General features: G+C 37.1%; 1 protein-coding gene across 9 annotated transcripts in view; it reads left to right on the top strand.

Moving 5' to 3' along the window:
- The window catches only part of FAR2 (fatty acyl-CoA reductase 2), a 158,888-nt gene that overhangs the window by 115,821 nt on the left and 19,553 nt on the right, over positions 1–23,514 (top strand). For all 9 annotated transcript variants that reach the window (XM_027844376.1, XM_027844377.1, XM_027844370.1 and 6 more), the window contains 4 exons: positions 8,641–8,818; positions 10,891–10,935; positions 14,742–14,860; positions 18,042–18,109. In XM_027844376.1, coding sequence (XP_027700177.1) covers positions 8,641–8,818; positions 10,891–10,935; positions 14,742–14,860; positions 18,042–18,109 — 410 coding nt within the window. The remainder of the gene's footprint in view (positions 1–8,640; positions 8,819–10,890; positions 10,936–14,741; positions 14,861–18,041; positions 18,110–23,514) is intronic.

The raw sequence follows: 23,514 nt of genomic DNA, 5'->3' as shown, positions 1-23,514 counted from the left end.
ATATGTCCCCAAAAAGTTGAGATAAGATTGCTTAGTAAGTGATGAGTGAGAAAATTAATTGATAAGAAAAATACTACTAGCTAGAACCAGAACAATTTCTCCTAAGAAAGAACAGGAATTTCCTTTATCCTTTTGTTATAAGCTGCTTTTCAATTATGAGATATTGGGCAAGAGCCATCATGCCCCTGACCTACTCAAGCAGAGTAATCTTTACTTTCTCTCTAACTATTCAGCAAAAGTAGTTTTCAGTTTCTGTTATCCTTTCCAGAGATCAATTTCTTCTAAAGACATTGGCCTGCTCTCAGAAACACTATAATGTGTTTCCACATTCTGTCTCTTTCCTTCTCTTCTACACTATCTATGCTTCTTTAGTATTTGTACACTCAAAAGACTCATAACCACACATTTGACAAAGCAGAAACTTAAAACTGGATTCGGCAACTTAATATGTAACTTCTATTACAATTTGCAGGGAGGCTGATAGTTAAAGCCCATCAGAAAGCAGTTTGTAGGACTGTTAATTGGGCATTTTATATTTCACCTTGAATCTACACTGTCCAAATATCTCCCAATATGTATGTGGCCAGGCTAGGGCCAATCCTCTTGTCATTGGCTTTCCTCTGCAAAAGCTCTGAAGTAATTACTGGGAACTCTTCCCCTGCCACCATTTACCTCCAATTCAAAGGGATTTTTGCATCTCGTAAAACTCACAAATTTATCTTCAAGCCTGGACACATCTATCTTAGACAAACATATTTGTTTGTCTAAGATCAGGATATAAAAAAATAGTAAAAGAAGCAGCCCAAACCCAAGCTCAGGCTAGCCTACATCATGTGTGTGTTTTAAATGTCTTTAAATGTTTTAAATAACTCATAGCGTTATGGGTGTGAAGATAACAAGTCACCTTTCTCCTACCCTCTTCTCAGGAAGCTGCTCAAAACAGTCCTGATGGCAACTCCTTTTTATACATTCTCGGAGCCATCATCTGTTCCAGCCCTAAAAAGAACTCTGTCATCTCAAAATATAAGTCCTTTAGCACTGAGTACCCCTGTGTTCAACCAGGACCAGGAATAGGAACTATTAACATGCTCCATGAGATGACCTCATGTAGGTTAATTCAGTCTCACTACATAGAGTAGGAAAAATATCAATTATAACACTTAATTTTTTTCCTTCTATGGCTCAGTTTAGCCAACATATTGATAACAGTTAAGAATTAGTTATCCTTAAATCTATATGATTTAACTTTTCTAGATCTTAAGTATGGGTACTAGTAGAGTCAAACTATATACAATAGAATAGAAGATTTTCATAGACGCCAAAAGACCCAAAGATGGACAATCCATTGGGCCTATACTTCCAAGCCTTTTTAACACAGAATGTCTTCCTAGGATTTGTATTTATTGGCATAATCTCTGAGAAAACAGTTTCACTTCCAATGATGAGGCAATTGGAAAGGCATTATAAAGGCTAAAAAAATTGGCCTAAAATAAGAAACATAGTAATCTTTGCTTGACCCATGTTCACCTTGTTGCAACCAAAGCTCTGCAACAGAAGGGTTTATCTATTTCAATCTTATGAGATAATGTATGTGATGTACTTTGTAGGGACTGTATGAATGTCAGCTGTAATCATCATCACCATTGTCATCATCATCGCTCCATTCTTATCCTATTCAGTGAGGTTCAGAGAGAAATGCTCCTGCAACCAGTTACTATCCTGTTATTATTTTATGTTTAATAAATCATTACACAGGATAAAATATAATTTAATTTTCATACCTGAATAAAAATATTAAAAGTAAGTTTATTTTCTATAGGGTGACTGTCAGCATCCTCAGTATGACAATACCTGCAGGCAGGATGATAAGTGATAAATAACTCATCCTATTCCTGCAAGAGTTTTATTATTGTAATATTAATGCAGGTTATTCAATAAAGTGGTAGGAACCATGTGATATATCACTATAGGTTGTAAAAAGTTAGCATCTAGTGGATACTTAGAACGACATAATCAGGGGGCTAAAAATATGTAGCAGAAGCTCACTATCCTTTATAAAGTAACAAGTTATTATTATTAAAACAATATTATTATTATTTATCTCATCCTATATTTTTAAATATAGTCCAGAGTAAAACCATCCCAGGAGGTGTTACTTTTCTATTTTTTTAATATTTCATATCCTATAAATTGTCATAATGGTGGAAAAAACTGCTGGGTTCTTATGCTTGAATAAATGTTAGACTATAAATACCCTCTGTAGGCTCACTGAAAATGGCCTTAGTAGATCTCTAGTGACTAGGCAACAAGGTTGCTGTGTACTTTATCCTGTTCTCATAGGATTGTTATCTCCCCTTTGTCTTTTTAAATCTTTTGATTCCATGTAGCTTGGAGATTTTGATTATTTAGTATGGCAGCATTTATTAAAGAGGTTGTTATTAAGGTTTCATGTAATAGAGTTATGCCGAGGCAATTGTGGGCAACCAACATTCCAGCCTATGATAATGATTTGGTCTCAATATAGTTTATTGGTTGAGTTCTCCAATATAATTTTAGTATGTAGTATAAGCCTATAATTTAAGTATGGGAATTTGTTGTCTTTCATTACAAAGATAATTAAATTCTGACGTATAATTCTAAGGTTATGTCTTGCTTTTTGTCGTGGTTCAGTCATTCAGTTATGTATGACTCTGTGACCCCATAGACCATAGCACACCAGGCCTTTCTATCCTTCACTATCTCTAGAAGTCTGTCCAAGTTCATGTTTGTTGTCTGCATGAAGCCATCTATCCATCTCAAACTCTGCCACCCCCTTTTCCTTTTGCTTTCAATGTTTCCCAATATCAGGGTCTTTCCAATTAAGTCCTGTCTTCTCATTATGTGGCCAAAGTATTTAAACTTCAGCTTCAGTATTTGACCTTCCAGTGAGTAGCCTGAATTAATTTCTTTAAGTACTGACTGATTTAATCTCTTTTCTGTCCAAGAGACTCTCAAATGTCTTTTCCAATACCACAGTTCAAAAGTGTTGATTCTGTGGCACTCAGCTTTCCTTATAATCCAGCTCTCACAGTCATACATTGCTAATGAAAAAACCACAACTTTGACTATAGAGACCTTTGTCAGTCAGGTGATATCTCTGCTTTACTTCATGATGGTTGTTACCAGACTTGATGCTAGTAACAGATTATCAAAATGGTGTTAAAAACAAACAGCAGCTATAAGGAGATAGGTTTTAACTCAGTACAATGAATAATTTTCTACCCATTTGAGCTGTCCATAAATGAAATAGGCTACCTTGCTGTAGTGAGCACTCTGCCATTTGAAAGTAGCAGTAGTAGTCTGGAAGTTCAAGGAGTAAAATTGTAGGGTATGTACCCTATAGTGGGTAGGAGATTACCTCTCTTTCTCTCTCTCTGTATATAGATATAGATATATAAATATACACACACATACACATACAATAGAATATGTATGTGTGTACACACATATATACATATGCATATGTGTGTACATAATACATACATAAGTACATACATACGTAATACTGGAAGTGCGCCCCTGAGCATCTCATTTAAGTCCTCAAGGCCCCCAGACAACTCTATAAGATCAGGAAACTCATGGAACTACTGAACACATACAGTTATCCCTTCAACATCACAGGGGGTTAGGGGAACGGGGTGCCCCCACAATCTGGAGAATCCACATAAAATTTTTTGGCTCTCTCTTTAATTTCTTTTTCTTTTATGGGGTGTTTACAGTACCTTATTGTAAAATTTGGGTTGATATTATACAATACTATATATAATGCATTTCTGAGTTTCTAAACTTTTTCTGTCATCTGCTGGCCTTCGCATATCATCTGTGGCTTCTGCAAAACTTTCCAAAAATTTACTTTTAATTTCTTATGCCAACTTGTGATACATTATAATTGTGATGAGGAAAGTCACAATGTGGAAGGGATAACTGTATTTCACATTCACCTCTGATCTATATACTATCTATGCAGCAACTCAAGGTCCAAAGCTTTAGGCTATCCATAGTCTGTTTTCCTGATGATCTTCATCTCTTCTAAGAGGGGTATAGTTTTACAGGAAATACTATAGGATAACCAGCACCTAATTCAATGACTTTGGACCTCATAAATTCATGAGAGAAGGCAAAATACATACATACATATACATATACATACACATTATACATACATACATACATCACATATACATACACACACATATACATACACACACATTTCAGGGTCGCTATTCAGTTTCCTGTACTCATGGAAGGAAATACAAATTAGAAGAGAGTTAAAGATTTGCAGTCCAGTTTCAGGCTCACCTAGGCAAACATATGGTCTCATTACCATGTGTTCACAGCCACGGTAACTGCTGCTGGGGAAAGAGAGGACCACATTGGCAAAATCATCTCATTAAGTCTGTGCTATCCTGTTATAATCTTTTTTTATTCTGTCTCTGTTTTCCAATATATGGTTAGACACTCCTCACAGCTTTGTGTCAATGGCAAAATTTAAAAGAAGACCACCTGTGCTTTTATCTAAATCATTGATGAAAAAAATTGTAACATGTTGATAATATATGATAATTGATTATACTTCAACCTACTAAAATTATTTTATAGAGCTAGAAAAAAATCATAAAATTAATCTGTAGGTTGGTATGGCACTGAGTAAATTAATTAATTTAAGTATAATTGTCACTTTTATTATATTGGCTTAGCCCACCACAAGTTTATGGGGATTGTGTTTTGTAAGAGTTGCTCTTGCTATATCATTTGTGTAAATGCTTTTGCTGAGAACCAGTCATGTCTACAGGCTAACTGTGAATGAGAAACATAGCAGTAGGAGTTCATGAGATATAGTAGTAGGAGTAGCCACCCACAGGGTTACCCTTAGAACCCAAGTAGCCCTTCTATCCAGTCTGTAAACTGCCAGTGGGAGTTGGGTTCAACAATTCTATGACTCTTAGTGACTTACTAAGGGGCATGAAATGTAGTAAATATTAGTCATGATTGAAATTTAGGCAATCTCATTTCAACTCTAGCATCCTATAGTTCTGTTTCATGTCTGTGACTATTGAATCTTTTCTCTTCAATATGACCCTAAACTAAATGAGGGAGTACTTTACATATATGCAAGTCATATATTTTTCTATGGCTGCTCCATGGTGCCACCTAACACCTCAAATACGTGAAAAGATTAGGGTTCAAACTTGGAATACAATGGTGGTGAAGCACACATGGAGGATATGTGTATGGCATCAACAACTCATAGGACCTGGAATTTGCCTGTTCTCAGGGTTCTCTGCAGTTCTTCTTGGATACAGTGTCTCTGCTGGGTGGATAGTTTGCTGAGCTAGACTCTTAAGATCTCAGCTCCTTCCCACCAGTCCAAATATTGACAGCTAGCTCCTTGCAGTTGTTTCCTTCCTTTGGTGACTTTCTGTATCAATGTCTGTCTGGAATGTGTCTCTGCTCCCTGATACATCTAGTGTCTTTCTGATGGTCAAGGAGCTCTGATTCAAAGTGATACGGCTGATGCTAGGGTCAGGGAGGGCCAAGGAGAGGAAGAAGAAATTCCCTCCTCCCCTCTTATAGGAATCTCTTCCACAGGCAACTTCCTAGACTACACGTCTTTTGAACTGCTGGATGTGGTTGGTGTCTCCCACTCTATTATTGTCATGACCAATGTGGGGTGGAGAGAAGAGGAAAAAGAAATACTTTTTACCACCCCCACCCCACTCCATCGCTACCACCACAGAATATCGCTCCATCAATGTTCCCAGCCTTGACTGCTTTGAACTCCTCAAGACTTAGCTATTCAAAGCAGCATAGGTATAGCCAGTCTGCTTTCTCAGCCAATCCTACTGCTGCTCTCTTGACTAAGTGTATAATTATATATGTTTTATATATATATATGTATAATTACATATATGCATATATATTTGTGTATATATGTGTATAATTCAGTTTAACTTTACCTTAACACTGTGATTGCATCCTGGGTCCTCCATAACTATATCAGCTGAGTCTATCAATAAACATTTATTGTCTACTATGTGCCAGGCACTGTGCCAAGTGCTGAGTATACAAAAACAAAAGACAGTTCCTGTTCTCGTGGAACTCACATTCTAATGAAGGAGACAACATGAAACAAATATGTACAAACAAGATACATACAGGATAAATATATAGATATAGATAGCTGTTCTCAGAGGGAAGGCATGAAAATTAAGGAGGACTGAAAAAGGCTTCTTACACAGAAGATGGGACTTCAGCTGAGATTTTAAGGAAGCCAAGAGGTAGAGATGAGGAGAAAGAGAGTGTTTCAGCATAGAGGACAGTCAGTGAAAATGCATGGTCAAGAGATAGAGTCTTATTCGAAGAATGGCAAGAAGCCCAATGTCACTGGATAGCAAAGTAGGTAGAGGGGAATAAGTTTCAAGAAGACTGGAAAGGCAAGAAGGAAGAGCCTAACAACTGGCGGGAAAAGGAAAGGCCTTATTTAGGAGGAGACATAAACTGAGTCTTAAAGGGAACTAGTAATCACAAGAGAAGGGGCTGAGGAGCAAAGGTATTCCAAGCAAAAGAGACAACCAGTGCAAGGCATGGAGGTAAGATATGGAATCTCAAATCTATAAAATATCAAGTAGGTCGGTTCACTAGAATACAGACTGCATGAGGGGAGGATAATGTGAAATTAGTCTGGAAAGATATGTTGGAACCAGATTTAAATGCCAAAGTGAGGAGTTTTTATTTGATCCTAAAGGCAATATAAAGCCACTGAATCTCTTGGATCATGGGAGAGTCATGGTCCAACCAGTGTTTTAGGAATTTGGTAGCCCAGAGAAGGTGACTTTCCCAACATCACACACCTCAAACTGGGGTCCTCTGGGAGGTCAGCATGATAGAGTTGGCAGAGGAATGCTGACATTGGAATTACAAACACCTAAATTCAAATCCAGCTTCTGATATTTACTAGTTATGTATGCATGGATAAGTCACTTAGCTTCAGTTTCCTCATCTATTAAAGATTACCTGGAATACCTACAGTACCAATATATTACAAAGCTCAAATAAGATAATATATGCAAAACAATGCAAACTTTTAAATGACAGATGTCTTTTTTTTTTAAAATGCAGGCACATTTCTATTGCACTATATTTGTTCCCTCTAGGGTTCAGTAAAATGAAGAGTAAAGAGTAAAATTAGACTTCTGAAAACTTCTAGTTCTAAATCTCTTATTCTGTTATCTTAAGACAATGTATAATAATCTGTTTAACTGAATGCTCTCAATCAAAATAGATGTGTGAGGCAGCTAGGAGGCTGAGTGGATATAGCGGACCACTTCGGAATCAGAAAGACGAGTTCAAATCTAGACCGCCGACACTAATTGTGTAACCCTGGGCAAGTCATTTGACTTCTATGTGCTTCAATTTCCTGTCTGTTGAGTGCGGGAAAATAATAGCAACTACCACATAGTTATTGTGAGGCTCAAGTGAATTAATACATGTAAAGTACTTTGCAATGTACTATTATTTTGATAGCTATTATTATTGTTATGTTATGGGCAATAAAAACTATGGAGAGTTAGAAAGGGAAAAAAGAGATATTGCCTGGATTTATCTCAGCCAGCTTCCAGAAAGAACAAGACCTGGGAGAATTTACTAGGTAGGAGCAATAATAAAAAGAAAGGCATCACCAAAAACATTAATAACACTATTCTCCATTACGCAAAACTGGTATAGCAAAGCTCTGAATCCCAGAACTCAGAGAGGTGATACAAAAGATAGAGCACTGGATCAGAAGTCAGGAAGACCTAAATTCAAATCCAGCCTCAGACATTTATGAGCTATATGAAGTTTTGCTGAGCACTTTTCAGGGCTACTCATCCACTTTTTGGTGTCTACCTGTCACTTGTGGTTCCAAGAAGCTGTAGCATGCACAATAGCCATACCCCAGTAAAACTGTCTTAGCAAATGAGCTAAACCAGGTTGAAGGTAACCAACAGGCTTCACTCAAACCCATCAGTGAGTTAGGGAAATGTCTACCCCAAGCATGTGAAAACTTCCCCTGGTGGAACAGGTGAATGAGAACAATTTGTTCCAATGGCCATGAAGGCAACTGAAGCAGGCACTGCAGAGTGTTTATACCTTGGTCAGACATCAAAGATATCCAAGCTCATCCAGTGCATTCCAGGCCATCACTGGTTGTCTTGACTTTTGTCTTGCCACTCGACTTTGATGACTCTGGAAGAGAAAGTGAGGCTGACAATTTTGTGCAACTCTGCCCCACTTAAATCCAATTGACATGAAAGTCAAGACATCACCCCTCTGTATCATTAGTCCTCTTTGAAATTAAGGATGAACAACAGTGTGAACCTAGGCAAGTCACTTAACCTCTGTTTCCTCATCTATAAAATGGAGATAATAATAGTACCTACTTCTTATGGCTGTCATGAGGACAAAATGAGATAATATCTATAAAAGTGCTTCATAAACCTTAAGGCACTATATAAATGCTAGCAATCCTGCCTCTGATGATTTCCTGTATGTGCCTACTATTTTCTTCTTAATGTGTTTAATAGATACCAATAGATCTTTTTTACTTTCCCTGCCCTCCAGGTGGTTAGATGATTCAATCATTGAAGAAATCACACCCAAATTGATCGAGAATCGACCCAACACTTATACATATACCAAGGCCTTGGGAGAGATGGTGGTGTATCAAGAACAAGGGAACTTAAATGTTGCTATCATAAGACCATCCATCGTTGGAGCTAGCTGGCAGGAGCCTTTTCCAGTAAGCCTACCCAATCCTTTGGCTTCTTACTTTTGCTTCCTGATGCTTCCAGATTCATTTTACTTTGGCAGCCTTCTTTCCTGCTCAGGGTCTAAGAGATATCCTAAGGAACTTAATGAGATGGACTTGTGATGTTCTGAACACTGATCCAGTTCAGGAAAAATCCTAATGGATGGATTTAAGGAATTCTTGCCTGGGGATTCCCTGGGAAGGGCACTTCCAATACTGACAATGGCCTTAGTTGGGGTGAGTTTAAATGAACTCCCCATATTGTTCTTTCCCCATCTCAAGGAGTTCTTGGATTCAGGTTGTTCAGGATGGTACTGGGAATTTCCTGTGTCACCAACCTCAAATTCTAGAGAATAAAGAGGTGCTATGAGTGAAAAAAAGAAGACACAGCACTAGTTTGTGCATTAGATTGGGAATACTGATACCTGGCATAGTACTCTATATCTTTCAAGATATGCTCCTATGTTCTAATTCTATGGTCTCTACAACCTATGAAGTTTCACATCTCAAGAAACTAAGACAAAGAAAAAGATTAGTTGATTTGTCTAAGGCCAACATAGCTAGTTAGTAGGAAAGCTGCAACAAGAATCCAGGCTTCTATCCATGTCCTGGTTCATTATTCTTCCCACTAGCTAAATTTTCTGTCTCAGAAATATATAGGTATATACATATATATTTCACGGACTCCACAGAACCACTGCTCACAGGAATGCAGTGCTAAGTTGAAGCAGTCCTTAGTGACTCCAAGGTCACTAGCTAGAACTGGCCCAGTTTCAAGAATATAGTAATTTTAATAATCAGCTTATGACTTTTAGCTTCACTCCAATATTACAGTGTGGGGCATCTCAATATAGAAGCAATAGTTTAAATAAAAGGGGTGTAGTATATGTACTTCCCTTGAGTTTTAAAAGAAAGTTTCCATGACGTACAGGTGTGAGTTTTGCTTTGAAATGTGGGAAAATACACCTTAAAATATGTGTATGTGTTTGTGTGTAGGACATGCATAAAAGAGCAAGTGACTTAAAATCTTCTATTGTCTTAAGGACTAAGAACAATGGAGTCACATCATATGGCATTTAACTTAGGTGAATTTAACTATATGGTCTGAAAGAAAAAAAAAAGAGGAGAAAAAGTGTGCCCTGACATTCCCCTCAATAAGTGTGGGCCCTTAAGTGAGCAGATGAGAAATATGTCTGCTGCTCCTTGAGTTGGTCTTGGTTCCTGCACATCTTCCATAGGGCAGGCATCTTGCAGAATCAAGTATGACTAGATTCTCCCATTCACAGTGTCTATAGTTTTCTGTTTTGTTTTGTTTTGTTTTCATTTAGCTTAGGCTGATAAAGGTAACAAGAGATAAAGTCTTAAGTGGCCTTCCAGGCTTTCCTGGTCAGCTAAAGTTCCTTGATATCTCTTTGACTTCCTTGTGTCCTCTCTTGCTTCATAATAAAGCAGAAAAAAGAAACCTTTATGTTATGGGGTATTCACTTTATAGTATGATAATACTTACGTGTGAATGCCCTTTGATAGTATATTCCCCCAATCATAAATTTTCCTGCCAACCAAGTACTTACCTGTTTTTGTTTTCTTCCTTTTGACTAGAATTCCTAGTTTAGCCCTTTCTCCTCACCAATAGCTTAGCTGGATATAAATAAAATTTGCAAACAATTGTTTCCATAATAATCATCCTAGATCCCTCAGCTATGATGCAGAGCACTCCTTTAAATCTACCTACTTCTTTTCTAGCTACAGTTGTTTAAAAATACAATACTCTATTTTATGGGCAATTTAATGGATTATAAAGGATAATTTTGACTAAAAAAGGCTTTAGTACTAAACCCTCATAAAATGCTTCTATACAGCTTAAGACAAATTTTCTCTCTACTGCCCCCAAGTGTCTATATTAAAACTACATCCTTTGAGATTCAGTTCTATAGAATTTTTAAACTCCCTGGCTTGGTAGGAACTGATAAAGCTAGCGTATGCCTTGAAGTTGCTTACGTTTTCAGAAAAACAAAAATCTCACAGATCGTGTTCTGTGTAAAATGCAGAGCTTTCTTTTTCAGGGTTGGGTGGATAACTTAAACGGACCAAGTGGACTCATGATTGCGGTATGTATAATAGTGAAACAATAATTTGTTTCTCTAGGATTTAAGCAGGAGTAATAGTAGTAGTACATATATATGTAGGTGTGTGTATATATGTATATGTATATATCCTATATTTAGTATATCTTTATTTAGAGAGAATTATATATCCTATAGGATATATAAATAAATATTATGAAAGCAGGGTCTATGTATACACACATATTTTATTTATATTTATATACATATACATATATATAAATGTGTTCCAACTGATGTTAGTAAAATATATATGTATATACACATAATATGTAATGTATATACAGTACACAATATATACATATGCAGTGTATATACAAATACATATGTATAATACATATATATAAATACATGTGTGTTTACATATACATATTATTTACATAATATAGATACACATATTATCTCACTAACATCAGTTGGAACACATTACCCCGACTTTGCAAATGGGAAATAGGGATTGTGATGTATTTTAGACAATAATTAACTAAGAAAATGTCTGACAATGTATATCCATATTTTTGCTTGAAATGTTACATTTTTTTAAGATTATTATTGACACAGGATAGTATGGCTGACAAAATAGAACTAAAAATTAAGAGACCTGGGCTCTAATTCAACTCCTAGTAATTATGACTTCAGCAGTTACTTGACATCTCTGCATCTCAATTTCCTCATCTCTACAATAAGGGAGCTGTACTTGATGGCCTCCCACCTCTAACATGCTATGATTTTATTGTACTTTGGCTCAGCGCCTAGGATTGTTGTGAGTAAAAAGTTACCACAACCAAACCCAGTAGCCTCTGAAGTGGTATGTTTTCAGATTCAGATCTTAATATTTTTGTGCTCATTTCTGGTTTTGGACTTTCCAAAGAGCAATTATTTTCACCCAGAAGGATACAGGATTGCCAGAAATACTAATGTTAATCCTATTATTTCACACTTTTGTCTATTTTTTACCATTCTTTGTTTTAAAACTATTTTAGGGAGAAGCAATACTGCCTTTTTTTTACCATTCTTTGTTTGAAAACAATTTATTTTAGGGAGAGGAAAAATTGGATATTGATTCTCTCCAGTCAGAGAAGATGTTTTTCTCAAGTCAAGTTAAATTCAACAACTTTTCACTAAATAAATTCAGCTGAGTACAAAGTTCCAAATACCCAGTGGCAAAAGTAGAAATGAAGAAAATGTAGTTCCAGGATCACCCAGGCTCCCTTCTGGACAAATCACCAGGGATCTGAAAAGGAATATTTTTCATCCCTACCATTTCTAGAAACACTTTCAGTGGTCTCCTTGGCCAGTGTGGTATCTGTCATCAGGCAGCGATATCTGTCTTTTAGGCTCCAATTCATTTCAGTTTAAATTTAAATTTAAATTCACTTTAAAGTTCAAGTTTAACAAGCATTTACGAGTACCTACTACAATAATGAAAATAACTCATATTTGTCTAACACTCTAAATTTTATAAAGGCTTTCCTCAACAACCTTGTGAAATAGTATAATTATTAATAATTCCATTTTACAGAAGAGAAAACTGAAGCTCATAGTGGTTATTGCTTGTGAATTATCATGTAGCTAGTGTTAAATAAGTGGGCAGCTAGGTGGTACAGAGGCTAGAGCACTGGGCCTGGAGTCAGGCAGACTCATCTTCATGAGTTCAAATCCAGCCTCAGATTGTTTGCTTCAATCCCTCATCTGTAAAATGGGCTGGAGGAGGAAATGGCAAACCACTCCAGTATCTTTACCAAGAAAACCCCAAATGGAGTCACAGAGAGTTAGACACAACTGAAAAAAAGACTAAGAAGTGAATAAGTATCTGAGCCAGGACTGAACCCTGGTGTTCCAACTCTCTTCTACTATACCACATGTGAAGTAATCAACACTGTACTAGTCACAGTGTGAATACAAAAGCCATTACATGGTCCCTACCTTCAAAGAACTTAAAATCTTTCTGAGGAGAAATGGGTCATGAAATAATATAAGATAAAATATAATTAATCAATAAGCATTTATTAAACACCAGTGTGTTATGGGCAATATATTAGGAATCAGTGAAATATTTTTTACTTGCAAGGACTTTATACTATAATAGAGATGACAACAAAGACATATGTAAGCATATCCAAAATAAGCATAAAGAAAATAAATACAAATAATTTAATTAAATACAAGGCATTTAGTGAAGGAAGAAACTAGCAGCTGAGGAGATCAGGAAAGACTTTAGGTAGAAACTTGAGTTTCTTATAACTTGAAGAAAGAATGGAATTCTAAGGCAGAGATAAGGAGGTGTCTCCCAGGCACATGGGACAGCCAGTGCAAAAGCACAGAGATAGTAGGAATATCATGTCTGAGAAACAGAGAGAAGACCAGTTTGGCTGGTCTCACAGAATGTGAGAGGAGTACAATAAAGCTGAAAAGAGTTTGGAGTCAGGTATGAAGGGCTTTAAAAGATAAACATTCAAGTTTATAAATATAAAGAGAGCCACTAGAATTAATTGAGTACAGAAGTAACATGGTCAGAGCTGCACTTAAGGAAAATCAGTTTGGCAGCACTGTGTAGAATGGACCAGAATGGGAGACCAAACAGGAGGCTGCAGTAATACAAGCAAGAGGTGATGAGGTGGTGGCTGTGTACATAGAGAAAATGGGCCAGATGCCAGAGATATAATAAAGGTGGAAACAGTAAGGTTCAGCAACTGATTGGGTTGGGAGAGAAATAGGAGTCAAGGATAATATTAAGGTTAAAAATTTTGTAGACTGGAAAAATTGTGGTGTCTTTGACAGAAATAACCAAGATTGGAAGAGGAAGAAATTTGGGGGGAGGGGAATAATGAGTTCAGTTTTGGATATGCTAAGTTTGAGACATCCCTAGCACACACAAATTTGACAATAAGAGCTGTGAGAAAAAGACAGACCAATGTAGCCTAAAAGCTATTAACTTTATGAACAAGATGAACCTTGAGATAGATTGAAAAATGGATAGAATTTAGAGAAATTCAGATGTGGGGGAAGGCATTTCGGGTAAGGAGAACTACATGAATGCTTAGCACTTTTAGAAGAGAGTTCATATTAGGCGGTGGTAGAATACAGGGTTGGATAGGTGCTAGATTAGAGAAGGTCTTGAAATCTAAGATAATAATACTTTGCACTTCTGTAGCACCTTAAAGTTTGAGAAGCACTTGAAATACATCATTTCATTTCAGCCTCACAAAAACAAAGCAAAGTCAATACTATTGGTGTGTTATTTTGTTGTTGTTTTTTAAACCTGACCTCTGATTTTACTAGCTTATGGAATTTACGGTGAGAAAATACAGTGAGAAAAAAATTGATAGAGGATCAATGCAGATTTGTATCTGCTCTGCAAATTACAGTATTAGAGAGCTAACCTAAGGCAATGAGAAGCTAAATGACTTCCTCTGGGGTCATATAGCCAGTGTCCATCAGAAATAGGATTTGAACCCAGGTCTTCTTGACACCACATTGCCTCTCAACAGTGGATGTTATTGTCCCCATTTTATAGATGAGGAAACAGCTTAATTGATATTGCCCATAATAGAGCTAGTAAATGTCAAGGGTAGGCTTTGAACCCAGGCTTTTCCTGACTCAAAGCCCAGCAATCTGTCAACCATTCTATACTGGATGAGTTTAGATTTGATCTGATGGGCAAAGGGAAGTCAGTGCCCAAGAGTACCAAAGAATATTCAAGTGAGACTTTAAAAATTGAATGGATAGCTATTTGAGCTATAACACTGACTGAAAATCTGATATTAATTATGTTCATGTCCATTGTGCAGGCTGGGAAAGGGTTTCTACGGGCCATAAAGGCCACTCCAACAGCTGTGGCAGATGTGGTCCCAGTGGATCTAGTCATTAACCTCACCCTGGCAGTAGGGTGGCACACTGCAGTTCACAGGTATGGATGTGCTTCTGGTAATGCTGGTGACAAGGAAGATTAGTGTGCTGGGTGCGTTTTAAAACAAAGGAGATTTTTCTAATGGAAGATCTCAAGTCTGAGAAATGGTGTCTATTAAGCCTCTCTTTTTTGAAGGAGTACAATACTATATGCACGAGGGTGCCTAAGAAAGGCTTTACTCACATGGTCATGAAATATTTAAGCTTTCCAACAAATCCTGTGGTTACCGCCGGTTACTGTTTTACTTTTGTCAGGTATACAATAATCAGAGAGCTTGGTTAGTGACATTAGATAGCTTCAGAAAAATAGGTAAGCCCACAAAAATTAGTATTTCTATATATGATATAAACTTCTCATATTTATATAATGTTTTGTATTTTTACAAAGTGCTTTTTTCTCCTATAAGGTAGGTACTATTATCCCCATTATATTAATTATTAATATGTATTATAAATTAATATTTTAATTATAATCCAATTAATTATTACCTTATTTGCTTAATTTAATTAATAATATTCCCCTTCTAAAGATGAGGAAACTAAGGCTCAGAGAGAGGTTAAGTGATTTGAATAAGGCCACACAGCTATTGACCACAGATGCAGAGGCTAAAAAAAGCAAACCATATGACTCTAAACCCAATGCACTTGCTATACCACTATGATTCCCAAAAGGATCTTTCCTTCTTAAAGGGAAGTTAAGATGTGAGGGCAGAATGGAGCACTTCAAAAATTAGCTTGGCACTAGAACAATGTTAAAAGTTCTTAGTATTGGAGTCAGGAGGATCTGAGTTCAAATCTGGCCTCAGACACTTGACACTTACTAGCAGTGTGACCCTAGGCAAGTCACTTAACCCCGACTGCCTCACCAAAAAGCAAAAACAAAAAAAAATTCTTAGTAGCATGTATGTGGAACTATGTTACTAGAATTTATTTGCTTATTATTTGTCTATTTGGCTCTATGAGCCAATCAATCAACCTTAAGTACCTACTTTGTGCCAGGTACTGTGCTAAGCACTGGGGAGGCAAAAAACAGTTCCCACCTTTTAGGAGATCACAATCTAAGAGGGGAGACAAGATACAAACAAATATATACAAAGCAAGTTATGTATAGGATAAATTGGGAAATCATTAACAGAAGGAAAGCACTTGAATTAAGATGGGTTGGGGAAGCTCTAGAAGGTGGGATTTTAGTTGGGACTTCAAGCAAACCAGAGAGGTCAATAGTCAGAGTGGAGAAGGGCGAGTATTCCAGGCATGGGGGACAGCCAGAAAAAAAATGCCTGGAGAGGAGAGGTGGAATGTCTTGTTCTTGAAACAGCCAGGTGATCAGTGTCACTGGTCAGAAGAATAAATGTTGGGGAACAAGGTATAAGAAGAATGGAAAGGAAAGAGGAAGCTAGGTAGTGAAGGGCTTTGAATGCCAAATAGAGCATTTTATATTTGCTTCTGGAGGCAATAGGAAGTCACTGGAGTTTACTGGGGTGGAAAGGAAATGTGAGGGGAGGGGGGAGTAGATTGATGTGATCAGACCTACAAAAACACTTTAGTGGCTGAATAGAGGATGAATTGGGGTGGGGAGAGACTCAGGCAGTGACCACCAGCAGGCTACTGCAATAATCCAAGTATAAAGTGATAAGGGCCTGCACTAGAGTGGTGGCAGAGTCAGAGGAGGGAAGGGGACATATTTGAGACATATCAAACTGAGAAACTGACTAGCAGTAACTTGGAAAAGGGGGTAGTAAGAGATGGTCAAGAATCTAGAATGACTCCTAGGCTGTGAGCCTGAGGGACTGGGAGAATGATGTTGCCTAATAAGCAGGCTAGGGTTTAGGGAGAAAGATAATAGGTTCTTTTTTTGGGCATACTGAATTCAGTTAGAGATGTCTGAATGACAAGTAGAGATGTGATACTGAAGGTCAAACAAAGTTTGGGGCAGGGTAGGTCAATTTGAGAATCATCAGCATAGAAATGGTAGTTAAATCCATGGGAGCTGATGAGATTACCAAATGAAGTGGTATAGAAGAAGAAAAGAGGGCACAAGAAAAAAACCCTGAGAGATACCCATGGTTAGAGTGTAATCTGGAAGAGAATCCAGCTAAGGAGAAAGAGTAGTCAGGTAGGCGGGAGGAGAATCAGGGAGAGAGCTGTCCCAAAATACTAGAAAGAAGACAATATCAAGAACAGAGTCAACTGGCAAAGGCTGCAGAGGGGTCGAGGAGTATGAGGTTTGAAAAAAAGTCATGAAATTTGGCAACTCAGAGATTATTAGTAACTTTGGAGAAAGCAATTTCAGTAGAATGATGTCAGAAGACAAACTGTAATGGGTTAAGAAGAAAGTGAGAAGAAGGAAAGCAGAAGCACCTATTATAGACAGCCTATTCCAATTTAGCTACAAAGAGCAGAAGAGATAGTTAGGATGATAGTTAGCTGGGATGGAAGGATCAAGTGAGAGTTTTTTCAGGATAGGGGAGCCATGGGCATGTAGAAAATGAGCCAGTAGGAAGAGATTGAAAATAAGGGAAAGTAGGGATGGCAGAGGGGGCAATCTTTTGGAGTTGACAGGATGAAATGGGATCACTTGAATAAATAGAAGGCTTAGCTTCATTAAGGAGTAAGGCCACTTCATCATGTGAGACAAGGTTGAAGGAGAAGAAAATGGCATAAAACATCTGAGTGATAGAATATAAGGAAAATGGATAAAGAGAGTTTATGGCAAATAGCCTCAATTTTTTTTCTTTTGGTAATTTTATGGTAGTAAGTAAAATGTCATTTACCATATGGAAAATCAAATGTTTAGATGTTTTCCGATACAGCATACCTTAGTTACATTCAGGAAAAAACTGCCTAATTGTTTACTCTGCAAAGATATCCAAGAGTTTCCTGTAGCCTATGGAAGAGTTTTCATCTCCGTAGTATGTCTTGCATTGCCATAAACCTGACATGAACAAATATTGCCCATCTGTTTGACCCGCAAACATTCCTTCCTCTACCACCTCAGCTTCATTTTGCTAAGTGAATTAGCAAAATTAAACCCTAAAATAAGACAATGGTCCTGGCTTGTTTAGGAAACCCTAAGCCACTGAAAATCATTGCCTATCGTTAAACAACCACTTTCCCCGAGACATAATTTTATTTCCTCCTCTACAATGCTGTACTTATCTAATTTTCCTCTTATTTTTCAGACCAAAATCCACTTTAATCTATCACTGCACAAGTGGAAGTCTCAATCCTTGCTTGTGGACAGACCTGGGTAAGTTTTCTAGAATATTTTCTAGCAACTATATGAATTGCTTGGGACAAGCAATAATTTCAGTATGCTTTCATTTTGTCAAAGCAGTGATGTATGTGTTTCTATTCACACTAGACTGACTTAGAACTCCTAACCAGATGAAACTGAACTGAGCTGGTTTCCCCTCTTTTCTCAATTAGTTGAGTGCTGTATTTTGTGTCATATACATGTGTTTCATTATTCTCTTTTTGTTGTATTTTTAATTCTGAGGTCTTTAAGAATGGATGTTACTACAAGGGAATGTGCAAAAAAGTGTAGCATTTAAAGAGCACAATTTACTGACAATTAAGAACTGGTATTGCAGCATTAGAGCTCAGGAGTGACCATGGCACTATATATATATAATGAAGTTATCTACACAGCTATACTAATTAGACTTGTGAGCTTATAAGGTCAACAAGAGAGAGTAGAGAGAAGAGAGCCAAGGACAGATTCTTTAGGGTACAATAAACAGAGGACAGGCTAAGGATGATGATCCGAGATCATCAGAAGAAACTGAGAAGGAGCAGTCAGACATGAAGAAGAGAATAGTGTCACAAACCACCCCACCCCCAAAAAAAAGTATCCAGGAAGAGAGGGAGATCAACAGTATCAAATGCTGTGGAGGTCAAGAAGGATGAAAACTTAGAAAACATCATATTTAGCAATCAAGAGATCACTGATAAATTTGGAGAGAGGAATTTCAGTTAAGAATGAGGTTAGAAACCAGATTGCAAAGGACTGAGAGGTGACAGGAAAGGAAATGGAGACAAGAATAGATAGTTTGGTTTTTTTTCCAAGGCTTTAACTGTAAAAGAAAGGAAAGATATAGGAAGATACCTTAAGGATATGGTAGGGTCAAGTGAAGGTTTTTAAGGACAGGGAGACCAAGGCATATCCGTATGTAGCATGGGGAGAGAGTGAATGTGAGAGAGAGAAATAAGGCAATTACAAGGACGATCTTCTGGAGGAACACAAGGAATGGGAGCAAGTACATATAGAAGCTTGGCATTGATGAGTAGAAGGGCTACCTATTCACTTTTGTTGTTGTTAAGTTATTTAGTCGTGTCCAATTCTACATTTTCTTGGCAAAGATATGAGTGGTTTGCCATTTTCTTCCCTAGTGTGTCCCCATTTTACATATGAGGAACTGAGGCAAATAGTGACTTGCCCAGGATCAAAGAGCTAGTAAGTGTCTGAGGCCAGATCTGAACTCAAATCTTCCTGACTCCTGTTCTAGTGCTCTATCCCCTGCATCATCTAGCTTCCCCTCACTTATTCACTAGAACCTGGATTAATGAGGAAAGAGTAAGGGGTGATGTCAAGGGGTTTTGAAATGTAGCTAATACACTTAATTAAATAAATTAAACAAACAAATGGATTTATGGACAGATGGATGAATGGATGAATGAATGAATGAATAAGAGAGAACTCATGGCAAATGGTCCCTTTTCTAAGTAAATGATGGAGTGAAGTCTTTTGCTGAGAGGATAGAGAAAGGGGTAGTGTGGGAGGCTTGAAGAGAAAAGATTTGAAACATTTCCCATGGGGAATGTGGTAGAAAATTAATTAGAGAGAAGTAATGTAGCCATGAGGGCCCAACTAAGAATTTATCTTACTATCTCAATGCTTTGGTTGGGTCCTAAACCACAGATGTACAAGGCAAGTGAAAAGTTTGATTCTTTGACTCACTTCTCTTCACATGTTTCTGATTGATTTGCAGGGAATGCCCAAGGAGTTCTTAGTTTCTTTTGGGTTTTCTATGATTTCTTAACATTTAAAACACTCCAGTTTAATAAAATTAAACTCATGCCTAGTAATAGAAAAAAAAATTTGGAGATCCTTAAAGATAAATATGTAATGTTGAAATCCAAAAGACTCCTACTGAGGTTTATTTAATCATTTTATTTTTAATTTTTTTTTAAATTCTGAACTAACACACACAATAAATGAGCATTGCCATATATACAATAGAACACAAAAAGATTATATGTGAAACCATGAATCTCCATTTCATACTACTTGCTTTAAAAAAAAAGTTAAAGTTTCAAATTACTTTCAAAACTGTCCCAATTATTTTATTTACTTCTGTTCCTTTCTATGTATTTTTTAAAATGGGAGAATAGCCCTTTTTTTTGGACATCACTATGGCTAAACCTCCTTTTTCCCTCTAAACCTTTTCCCCATCAACAAGTGAATGAAAAAAAAACAACCTTGTAACAAATAAGTAGTCGAGCAAAACAAATCCACACCATCACCATGTCAAAAAATGTTTCTCCATCACTTCTCTATCGAAAGATGCTTCATCATAGGTCCTCTGTTTGGTCAGTGATCAAACTCTGTGTGTGTGTGTGTGTGACTACATATAGTGACTGGCTTTGTGGGTGCATGAGGACAGTAATGCATGACCAGTATTCTTACCCACAACATATACACATAATGAGTTATGTCACTTCATCTGAACCTGAAGCCACTACTTGATGAGTCTGGCTCTCTCTGCAACTCTCCACAGGTCACAGACTTGAAGAAAATCTCAAATTCAACATAAATATCAAAGACTAAATCCAAAGCTTTGAGGTCAATTATATATAATGGCATATATGTATATGTAAATGTAAATATGTAACAATAATTTTTTTAAAAATTCAGACCTTATTAACAACAAAAAGATCAAATATACGTGACATATATACATAGACCAATATGCTTATTTTTCCATCTATATAAAATTTTTATTCAAATAATCATCTAATCCCAATTACAGAACATTCCCCAAAGGATATTAGTATGGAAAAAGTAAGCATTCACAAGAGATATTCTAAAATGGATCATATCTTGATCATTTCACAATTGGCTGAAAGGTACAGTCTATAAGATTCCCTTGTGTTTATGACAGTTATAAAAAAAGCATTTGATCAAATCCACTTCAGTACTGAGTGTGTGTTCAACTTTCTTTTTCCTAGTTCAGATAAGTTAGGTTCATGAGATTCCAGTTCACTCTCTCTGCCTCCTCCATGCTTGTAGTTTTCTCTTGATGTACCTGAGTTAAGAGAAATTGTTAATTGCCTCACTCTATTTCTTCATTCTTTCCTAGTGTATTTCCTTTACTCTACCTTTTCTTTCTTCTCTTAAAATAATATAAATCAGAGGAAAACTATTCCCAGGTCCTGAGTTTGTCTTTCCTTGTTCCTTTGACTTTGCTGTTCTTCACATACAACACTGTCTCCCTACTCTGCACATTTTTCATCAGCTGTCCCCTGTGCCTGGAACAGTCTCTCCCTCCTCATCTCTACCTCTTAGCTTCTTTCAAGTCTCAGCCAAAATCCCATCTTCTATAAGAAGCCTTTCCAAGTCCTCCTTAATCTCAGAGCCTTCCTTCTGAGACTATCCCATTTTACCTTGTATATCTTGTTGGTACACAATTGTTTGCATGATGTCTCCTTCATTAACCAGTGAACTCCTTGAGAGCAGGGATTGTTTCTGCCTTTTTTTTTTTTTTTTGGTAACCCTAACGCTTAGCATAGTGCCTGGCACATAACAGGCACTGAATAAATGCTTATTCACTAACTGAACAGTAACCTAATGTTCTGTCATTGAGGCTCTAGATAAAATTGAGAGAAAAAACAAAACCTATTGAGTTAAATAAAGCTAGGAGTTGTTTTCTTAGGACTAATAAAAGACAAACCATTAACTCATTTGATTTAAAAGAGAGGAAAACCAAATTACTAAAATAAAAAATGAAAAAGAATTCACAATAGGATAGATAGATTGATTGATTGAGCATTTAGTAAGCACTTACTATGTACTAGGCATTGTGCTAAATTCTGAGAATGCAGACAATTCCTACACTCCAGCTTACATTCTAATGGGGGAAGACTACACATAAAGCGGAGATGGAAAGTGGAGAGGAAGATGTGTGGAACAAAACTGGAATGCAGGCAAGGTGGCTAACAGGAAAGTAGAGAAATTCATTGAGTGAGCTTAGTTAGGAATGAGAGTAAGAGGAAGCTGTGGCTCCTCTTACATGATGGTCTAGGTACAGAGCTTCTTAAACTATGAGTAGCAACCCCATTTGGCAACAGTAAAAGGTTTCTAAACACACGACCAAAAATTAATTCAAAATCAAACACATAATGAATCTGAAGTGTTTCTGGTATTGCTGGCCTGTGTTACATGGCACAACTTCACTACAGCCTTGGTTCAGGAACACAAAGCATGCCCTCTGGCCATGCAATGCCAACAAATGGAAAAGGTGTTGTGAGTGGGAAAAGTTTAAGAAGCCCTGGTCTAGAAAACAGAATCATCTTTTAGGAGAGTAGGGCCTCAGGGGAAAAAATGAAGAGAAAACAGAGAAAATTGTTACAAACTATTTTATCAATTATATGTCAACAAAACTGGAAATTTAAATGAAACTAGTGAATATTTTTTTAAAATATAAAATACCTAGATTAACAGAATAACACATAGAGAATTTAGACAAGATATGAACTAGGCAATAACAGTCAAATGCATTTAGAATTGGCTGAATGACTGGACTGAAAAGAGTTGTCACATTAGCAGATCTTGCCCTAAACTCTCTCCTAAATTCTAGACTCACATCTCCAGTTCCCTATTAGAGATTTTAAACTGATGTCCAGTAGACATGTTAAATGCAGCATGACCAAAACAACTCATTGTCTTTCTCTTCCAAATCCTACTCTCTTCATAATTTCCGACTTACTGTCAAGGACACCACTATCCTACCAGTTGCTGAGACGTCCTTGACTCCTCACTTTCTCACCCTTCCATACCCATTCGGTTGCCAAGTTCTGTTGATTCCTACTGTCTTTCATATATGGCCCCCTTCTCTTTTCTGATACTGCCATCACTCTGCTACAAGTCCTCATCACTGCACGCCTGAACTACTGCAAGAGGATTCTGATTGGTCTCCCTGCCTTGTCTCTCTCTACTCCAGTTCACCCTTCACTCAGCTATCAAAGTGATCTTCTTCCAGTGTATTTAGTTTTTAATGTCTTTCATATGTTAGCCCCTTTCTATCTTTGCAGTCTACTTACACCTTATTCTCCCCTTCACTTATTCTGTGATCCAGTGACACTGTCCTCATTGCTGTTCCTTGTACTGGCTCCAATGCATTTTCACTCTTTCCTGTTCATCCTGCCTCCCAGTTTCTCTAGCTTCTTTCAAGTCTCAGCTAAAATCATAATTTCTACAAGAGCCTTTCCAAATCCCCTATTATCTTCTCTCTGAGATTATCTCCATTTTATCTTGCATATATGTACATACAAACGTTTGAATGTTGCCTTCCCTATGAGCACCTTAAAAACAGAAGCTGTTACCCCTTCTCTCTCTCTCTCTCTCTCTCTCTCTCTCTCTCTCTCTCTCTCTCT

This window comes from Vombatus ursinus, unplaced genomic scaffold (genome assembly GCF_900497805.2).
Source record: "Vombatus ursinus unplaced genomic scaffold, bare-nosed wombat genome assembly UNPS02014941.1, whole genome shotgun sequence".
In the NCBI taxonomy this organism is placed as follows: Eukaryota; Metazoa; Chordata; class Mammalia; order Diprotodontia; family Vombatidae; genus Vombatus; species Vombatus ursinus.
This window is presented reverse-complemented; position numbering and strand designations above follow the sequence as displayed.